This window comes from Leucopleurus acutus (assembly GCF_964270905.1).
Source record: "Leucopleurus acutus genome assembly, chromosome: 14".
Lineage (NCBI taxonomy): Eukaryota > Metazoa > Chordata > Mammalia > Artiodactyla > Delphinidae > Leucopleurus > Leucopleurus acutus.
The window spans coordinates 48614792-48624258 of record NC_139156.1 but is presented as its reverse complement, the minus strand read 5'-3'; the positions used below and the strand labels follow the sequence as shown (position 1 = coordinate 48624258).

General features: G+C 35.8%; 1 protein-coding gene across 3 annotated transcripts in view; it reads right to left on the bottom strand.

The window, feature by feature from the left end:
* Positions 1-3443: 3443 nt before the first annotated feature.
* The window catches only part of WAPL (WAPL cohesin release factor), a 77197-nt gene continuing 71173 nt past the window's right edge, over positions 3444-9467 (bottom strand). For all 3 annotated transcript variants that reach the window (XM_082854217.1, XM_082854219.1, XM_082854218.1), the window contains exons 18-19: positions 6103-6198; positions 3444-5759 (exon numbers count right to left, since the gene is read on the bottom strand). In XM_082854217.1, the coding sequence (XP_082710343.1) occupies positions 5694-5759; positions 6103-6198 (162 nt within the window). In that variant the 3' untranslated portion in view covers positions 3444-5693. The remainder of the gene's footprint in view (positions 5760-6102; positions 6199-9467) is intronic.

The following is a 9467-nucleotide window of genomic DNA, read 5'->3' as shown; positions in this document are numbered from 1 at the left end:
TGTAGTGGGTTTTTTTCCCTTTGCTGTTTATTTTTTCCATTGTCTGCCTTTAGTATTAGGGATATATGGGTAAGACCATAAAAGTGATTTGAGAAGTATTCCATTCTCTGCTTTCTCAATAAGTCTATTTAAGATTGATACTCTTCCTTAAATGTTTTATGATACACTAGTGTTCTTCTGGGACAGGACTTTTATTTGTAAGAAGATTTTAAAATATAAATTATTTTTATAGATAGAGGGCAAATTAGGTTTCCTATTTCTTGAGTCAGCCTTGGTAAGTTTTGTTTTTCAAGGAATTTGCTCATTTCACTTAAGTTGTAAAACTTACTGGCTTAAGTTGTTCGTAAGTCTTTATCATCCTTTCAAAGGTCTGCAGTTTCCATCTATAGTGATATTCCATCTTTCATTCCTGGCATTGGTAACTTGTAACTTCCTTTTTCTTGATTAGTCTTGCTAAGTGTTTATCAATTCTATTAACTTTTCAAACAACAAAATTTTGGCTTTGGTAAAATTTCTCCATTGCTTGTCTTTTTTATTTTATTGAGTTCTGCTCTTGTTTTGACTTCTTTCCTTCAACAACTTACTTGGGTTTAATTGCTCATCTTTTTCTAGCTTCTTCCAGTAATTAGCTTCTTCAAGCTAATTTTCCTCTAAGCACTGCTTTATCTGCATCCAACAAATTTTTTTTTGTATTTTGTCATTTAGTTCAATTTTTTTTCTAGTTTTCCTTTCTGATCTGTTATTTAGAAGTGTATTTAATTTTCAAATATTATGTTCTAGATATTGTACTGTATTGCCTTCTGATATAATTCCTTGTGATCAAGGCTTCAGTCATCTGAAATTCACTGAGACCACCATCGTGTGGTCTGTCTTGGTAAAGGTTTCACATGCATTGGAAAAACTGTTCAGTGTAAATGTCCCACAAATGTCAGTTAGGTCAAGGTAGTTGATATTGTCATTCAGTTCTTCTTTTCTTACAGATTTGTAAAATATATCAATTCCTGAGAGGTGTTAAAATATCAAACTGTTACTGTGACTATATCTATTTCTCCTGTGGAAAAAGAATGTTGCCTGCCCTCAGCCACTGCACACCCCCTCTCCCCACCACCACGAAGGCATACCCTGAGGGGAATTCAGGATGGAAGAAAAAAGTTAAGATTCTGTGATCTGGATACTGGCCCTAGGTAGTTAAGAGGCATATCTAAGGAATGATTTGTGAGCCGACTCTTGCATCTTCCCATACACAGAAAAGCACTAAAACCATTAGCTTGAAGTTTTTGTGATCAGCAGTAATCTTTCAATGTTTGACTACATGTTCTTTTCAGCAAAAACTCCTATGTGTTCTGGCTCCACCCTCACCTCTTTGGAGGAGTTCCTCAGAGCTATATGAGAAGCTCTCGGGCTATAGTCCTCAGTAAGGTCCCCAAATAAAACTTAACTCACAACTTTTAGGCTGTTTTTCTTCAGTAGACACTCCCTTTAATTTCAGTTTTTGCTGTGCATTTTAAAAGTTCTACTGCTAGGTGCATAGCCATAATTGTTATTTCTTACTGATACAGATTTTTCCCTTTCCCTAATCATTATGAAATGCTTTTTAGACTTGTTAATATTCCTTTGTCTTAAAAGTCTACTTTGCCTGATTTTAATCACTCCAATTTTCTTATGATTAATTCTCGCACAATGTATCTTTTCCCATCCATCTTCTTTGAAACTATTTGTATATCCATTTTCTTTGAAATTATTTGTATATTTGTGTTTATTGTGTGACTCTTCATTTTTCAATTTAACAATCTCTGCCATTTAATTGGAGTGTTAAAGTAATTTAAAATAATTACTGGTATCATTAGATTTAGTGAACAACCTTGGCTTGTTCCTGTCTTAGGAGGAAAGCAGTTTTTGCTTTTTACTTACATGTGTTTTCTATTTTTCTCATCAGTTTTTGTTACTGCTACTCTTTCCCTACCTTTGGTTAATCAAATATTTTCCAGTGTTTGACTTCGATTCCTGTAAGGGGCTCCAGCTGTTATCTTTTTGCATTACTTTTTACTGGATGCTTTAGGCATTATAACAGGCATCTTTAATTGACTTCAGTCTACTAAGTATTACACTACTTTACATTAAGATTTCTGAGCCTTGTAACAGTATAGTTCTATTTACCCATAGTCTCCGTTATACAACTCTGGCAGACAGGTCCTTTTAATCTAGGTGGTGTACAGGTATGGTTTTCTGTTTTTGCTCCTTGAGCCAGTGCACGGCCTTTGGAGTATTCAAATTGCAAGCACAGAAGCTAAGGAAATAGAGGTTTGACCAAAACACTCAACAGTATTTATTCAATTTTTTTCTTCAGTTTAAAGACTTTCTGTATGAAATTATCTATGCATCCAGTATCAGGATACCAATTAACTGACAGTGAATTGTGCAAACTTCTTCTGGTCCTTGCTTCTAATGTAAGGAAAAATCTTATTTGAAACATTTTAATGATGACTTAAGTTTATTCCATTTTTCCCCTGCTTTATTAGTCACTACCAAGATATTAATAATATGTTTTGAAACAACAATTTTAGAGATTTGCCTTTAAAGTAACCCAAACCCAATACCCACAGTGATATGAAAAGGTATTATCCCAGGTGTTTAAAATTGTTCTTCACATTTGTTCTTCCATTTCCTGATGGAGTGAAAACAAAATTGTTTGATAAAAGCTACTGTTTACCAAGACCTGTTTGAAACACTGAATGCTTCACATGTACCATCTTAATCTTCACAACACTGAGGTTAAGTACTATCCCCCATTTCTGGCTGAGTAAACAGAATAAAAGTTCAGGAATTTATTCAAAGTCCATAAACATCACTAATATTCAAAATTTATGCATTTTTTTAACAATCTTTCTATATCCTTAGCCTGCACTCTTAAACAGGTTATATACTATCTCTATGTGGGTAAGAGGGGAAAGTAGATGGGAACTTCCAGGACAGATCCTTTCATCTAGGTTTGTAGTTAAAAGCACTGAGGAGAGGTTGAGGAACCCACTTGAGTAAATACAGGAAACTTAAAGGCTGTCAACTAAGAAGAAAACTGAAAAACTAAAAAGCAGCTCTAAAAACTCAAACGCAAAGAAGTCTTGGGTCATATTCAGAGGAGCAAAAGGATTAAAGCAACTTAATAAACACAGGGAGGGCATGACTACTCAACCAGAAAACTACCATCCCTAATATGTGAGTTGCTCAGTTGACATTACATTCAGATGAGTATTATTAAAAACATGGGGAGATATAGTGTTTAACAAAAATTGGTTAAATTTTTATGTGCATATTCAAAGTGTGAAACTCACTTAAGTGACACATCATGTTTCCCATTAGTTGGCTATATCAAGTTCGTGAGACTTCCTCCTCCAAAATAGTTCAATAGATTTATGTTAAAGACAACATGTGTATTGAAAGTAGCAATTTTATTTGAGTTAAAATTATTTACAAAAACCCAAAGACATACTTCATGAAACTGGTACAAACTAGTTTTTTCCTGCCGTTGGCTTTTGCTCCAAAGATCACAGCTGAGAAATACTGTATAAAATAAAAATAGGATTGGATTCAAAAAAGTACTCTACCTTCTAATTTCCGATTGATAGTATTTACAGAAATATTTACAATGGAAAAAAAGGTTACTTTAAAACTTTAATTTGCAAGTCAGCCTCAAGTACCCTAAAATGCAGAGTTCTCTGAGGGTTAAAAACACACAAATGCACTGCGGTTGGTGAGGTGATTTCTCCCCCACCACTCCCCACCAAAATCTGCATCTCTATCAGTGCTTGACAATTAGTTATTATTTAAAAAACAAAACAAAAAAACTGTTAAACACTGAGGTAAATCAATTCTCAAATGATTACCAGTGTAACAGAAAAATGTAGTTCGCCCTGATTGTTCTTATCCAAATGTTTTATAATACCCCTTACCATCTGCCACAAGTCAGTTTGATCAACACTAAAAATCTCTTCCTAAATCCAATGAGTAAGAAATATCAGTGTATTTTAAAATAATTTAACTAATTCAATTTTATGGATATCATTTACCAATAAGCTTTTAAAATAGTTTGCTAAGCTAGCTTTTATACTCAGGGCAAATACAACCTCAATCTTTCCCAAGTTACACTGGCATACTATGCTCTTAAAAGGTGATGGGGTGGGGTTTGGGGTGGGTAGGAGGAAGAAGAAAACAATTTGACTGGAATCAGTTACTTCCTTATAGATTTCCCAACAATCTGCATTATCAAAAATAGGAAGACAATAAAAGGCAGCCACTGCATTAAAAAACATTACAGGTGGCACTGATCCAAGAGCCCCAATTTGTCACTTTATACAAGGAAATAACAAAGTCTAAATGGGTAAAAATTAGACTTTCAGCTATTTTCCCCAATACACACCAAACTAATATTTTTATGGCTTCAAGTTTTACAAATCCAATGAAGAAACATAACTACCTGAAAGGTATTTTAATGTATTAAACGAAATCTCTGGAAAGCCTGTATTCAGGCCTGATCAAGAAAAAAGAAAAAATGTATTAACCAGTGGTCTGAACAATAATTAATATAATAAAAATTTGCAGTGTTGTGAAATTAAATACATAAAATGTGTTTTGTGTGTTCCAAACAACACACTGTTCTATGAACTAAAAGAATCTGAATGAAAAAAAGGATCTTCTCTAAACCAACAATTTAAGGCTTTGCGTTTATGCATTTGATCCTGTCACTCTTATAGAAGAATATACATGTTATCTGGAAACATGAATTCTACATTGGTGTTTTAGCTTACTTATATTTACTGTACTGAACATTAGAAAATATATCTAGAGAGTTCTCCCTCAAAACTTAATCATGTTTCAAGAGCCTCCCCTAACATTAAGGGTAAACTACCCTGGGTTTGTCTATTTTGCTTCATCCTTTTAACAGGGCACATCATGTTATACTCCCTCAAACTGTTATTTGTTTTCTTGTGTCTATAGCTATGACTCATTATGATATGATAATGAATATGGTCATGGTCTCAAAGGTGAAAAATAGTTTTGACAACCCAAACCAAATCAAGAATAAAAAAATATACTATTAATCCCTTGTGTCTTTGGATTCCATCTAATTTTAAATATAGACAGTAGTTCAGGGAACAACAACAAAAAAAATTCACAAAATTATTAAAAGCTTTATTTACGATCGGAATCATTCAACAAAAAAGCAAAAGCAAATGAGCCTGAAAAAGGAACTAAGCTGTTGTCTAGAATGTCCCCAGAACATTCGATACCTCAGTAGCTAAGCTGCCTTTGCACCTGGCTGGCATGACAACAGTGGCTCAACATACACAGCAGTTGCACTAACAGCAGCACAAATTTTCCCCTTAAAACTTGCCCAGAATAAAAGCAAGAAAACAAGGGGAGAGTATAAATTCTGCCAAAGTGTGTTTAAATACTGTGTGGAACTGTTAACAGCCTGAACCTTTTCCCTCATTTTTGATAGTTGCAGATTGATGTAGTAACTGTCATTTAGCAAATGCAGAATGCATGACGAAGAAGAAATCAGGTGGCCTTAAAAATCCACATATGAATGATACTGATGAATGTTCTTGGTATATCTTCAAGGACTTCTTTCGTGACTTTTCTTTGTCTAAGAATAGCTCCAGCATTACCGAGCACCTGAAGCAAAGGTAAAGCAGCTAGCAATGTTCCAAGTATTCAATCACTCTAGAGATAGATTTCTGGCCTGTGGTTCCAACAGCACACTGAAAAGGGGAGGATTTGAGGTCGGGGGGGGGGGGGGGGGGCGGGGAGAGGAAGTAACAATTAATATTTATCAAATTTTCAAAAGTATTGAATAAGAGCTTAAATTCTTTAGCTTTACTAAACCAAACAAACACTATGAATCAAAACAGATTAAATTGTGGCTTTGATAATACAGTATCAATATATTTGGCCATAATAATTCAGTTATCTTAAAGAAACAGAACACAATTATTAAGAGAATCTTTTTTTTTGCTTCTATTCACTATGGCCAAGTATTTGTATTTCTACTGTCATTAATGTATCATAATTAAAACCACAGAAGCTGCAATAGAAGCCACTTACAGTAAGATTCATGAAGCTCAGGAATTTTTTGAGCATCTCTGTCATTATTGAAAAGTCCCCTTCTGGCAGATACTCACGCACAGTGGTCACATTGATCTGAGGAAACATGGAAACATTGATCAGGTGACACAAACCATAAGCTTGAACCTTGCACTGTGTTGTTGGTTTTGGCACACACACCCTATTTCAAACTTCTACAAGGTCCTTGAACTCCTTGTAGATAGTAGTTCAAGGACCTATGTGATTTCCTTTTCCACACTCCTTAATTCTGTAAGTGTGTGCGTCCATTCCCTACTCTATCCCATTCTCAGAAAGAAAGGAAAAAAGGTAAAGCTGACAAAGGCTACAAAGAAATATGTGCATGTTTACTTTTGTAAATGCACAGAAAGATGCCTGAAATAACAAAATGCACTGTTGAATGTGTGTGTTGGGGGGGTGAAGGGTGGTGGAGATGGAAGGAGATGGAGGGAGAGGGAAGGAGTACAGACTTAGAATGTATCCAAAAAGCTGCTTAGGAATACAAAGAAAAAGATCAAAGAAAATTCTTAGTGTTCCTATGTAGGCTAGGAATTAACTGTATCTTTCCGAAGATAATATAATATTATCTATGAGAAGGAAAATGTAGGCAATGCCAGGAGAGAAGATTAAAATGTTTCCCTCCATTATTACCAAGAAGCAGCCAAACTATATATAAACCAATTTGTTGTAAGAAAAATAGATGGCCTGCTTTAAAAACTGTTTTATTTCAATATATTTTTTAAATGCTTTAAGCATTTTAAGCATAGCTCTTCTAAGGAGGCTCACCTATAATAAAAAGCACATACAAAAAAATGTTGTCCCGAGTTTTGGGCCACAAGATGGGGAGGAAGTGGGAAGCTTCCGATTTGACTTTTGTTGATGGAGGCAGGGGAGGAAAGAGTACATATTATCTCTTAGGAAATTTGCAACCAATCCCCTCCTTCCAACTTTAACTGCTACTGAGTTAGATCTTGGAGCTAAAATCTTTAAAATACTTGTATTTTTTAAATATACTGAAAAGTGGAGAGTATGTTATAAGGGCAATACCTATGGTAACTAACTGCAGAGGTAAAGGAACGCTGGATTTAATGACATCTTTAACCAGTTTCTAGGAAAGGGACATGATAGCACAGTGGTGGGAAGAACAGTGGCTATGTTGTCTATGAAGAGTGCTCAATAGAAAAGTGTACTTGTATCATTCAGAATAAATGATGAGATCCTAGATTTTGAGTGAAAGCCCTCAACAACCCAAATCAAATCCTTTTCTATCAACACACTACAGAATACAACATAATAAGTAGCTGAGGCACAGGAAGGAGAGCCTGAGCAATTTTTTTTTTTGGCCGCGCTGCATGGCATGTGGGATCTTAGTTCCCTGACCAGGGACCGAACCCGTATCCCCTGCATTGAAAGGTGGATTCTTTACCACTGGACCACCAGGGAAGTCCCTGAGCATTTATTTTTAAATAGTGTGCAGCAGGTATAAAAAGAAAAGGTGTGAAATGGCATGGCCTATTTGGGAAATTTAGAAAAAGTACCCACAGGGTATGACAGATTTTAATATTGGATCAACTATACTTCAATAAAATAAAATTTTAAATAAGAAAAATTGGAGAAGCATTTAAGTTTGGAGTCTTACAGTAAACAAAGTCATCATTCCCTAAATGATGGTGAGTCAGGAAAGACTGATGAGAGAGGAGTTACATGATCAGATGTGCTCTTAAGGAAGTCAGCTATGGTGGCAGTGTGCAGGATTTCAGGAATGGAGAGTGTCGAGAGCAGCAAGGACAGAAAGAGCAGAGAGAAGACTGACCATTGCAATGCACCAAGATGTATAGTGGGTAATGGAAAATGACACCAGAGTCTCCTGGGCTTCCTAAGCATGTTGTCCTTTACCATAAAGCAGCACTTAACTGCATATAACCACCTGCTTTCTTGTCTCTCCTCCACTTAAACATTGGGCAAACCAGTTTCTTTCAGATTTTGTGGCATCAGCTAGCTCTTTGGGGTTATAATCATAATGATTCCCAAGGCAACAAAGACATCCTGGGCTCTATGAATTCACAATATTGTTTACAACCTAAGGAACTTATCTCTTTAGAGACAGGAGAGAAATAGACAAATAGGAAATTATTAACATGGGAAAGATGGCCCTAAATAAATCACACCTGATAATTAATTTTAAGAATGATTATTTAAGAAAGAACATGATTGAAACCAGGTGTATACGAAATAGAATACCTAAAAATCTTTAAATTTAAATAGCATACCCATTGTTTTTTTCTTTTGAGGGGGCGAGGGGGGAGTCTTCCTCCTTCCCTTTGCTTGGTATGTGTTTCTCATTTGTCCTTAATCTCCGGATTTTAAGGAAATAAGGAAAAGAGCTGAGCTGAAGAGATTCAGGAAAAGGAATAAAGATTTGCAGAGACTCCAGAGCCACAGTAAGAACTCTGGTCTTGATCCTGAAAGCAGCTGTGCCAGCAAAGGCCACAACGAAGTGGGCTACTGTGCATTTAGATCTGAGCTTGTCTATAATATAAATATGGAAGAGATGAACAAGAAGGATTCAGAAAAATGCACAGGACTTAAGACAGACAGATACAGGGCAATGCAGAAAACTCAATGGCAAAAATGAGGAAATAAGGGTAGGCTGATAGAAGCCCTTCATATCATAATTATGTTCTTCTAATCCTCCTATACAATACATCTCCACTCTTTCTTGCGTCCTGAATGCCCTTGCTTGTAAGGGAAAAAAACAACTCCTTTTTTTGTAAAATTTGGCTCTTCTACTGGGCCTTTATGTTAAAAAAAAAAGAGAAAAAATCCACATGTCCCCGATTTTAAAGCAGACTGTCTGAACAGCCAGAACTGTCCACTTTTGTGCTGATCCAGCCCAATTGTGTAGACACTCACATGCTTCTCATAGTTACATAATGATGATCTAAATCTCACATAGTAATCCCATTTTCCCGGCCAGTGAGTAGATCAAACAAAATCATGTGAGCTGATGTTGGCCAAGGTAAAGGGAAGTCTACTTTTTGCAGTGGGTGTGGAGAGGTCCTAGAGAAAAGAAACCATTGCTCTTACAAAGAAACAAAGAGGCCACGTTCTTCTGCTGGACATTATTTAACTAGATGAGACACATAGCCAGAGTCAGCATAGGGCCATGAAGAGAGCTAGCAAAGGATAAGACAATATGCAGAGGACAGCAGAGTTTAAAAATAGAAATTATGAGTCCTTGATGATATCACTGAGGCTAGACTTTTCCACCTTAAGTCAGCTGAGTGCAGGTTTTATATGATGTTCTTTTACTTCAACCAAAGACATGTGAAATCATTCCTCCATCA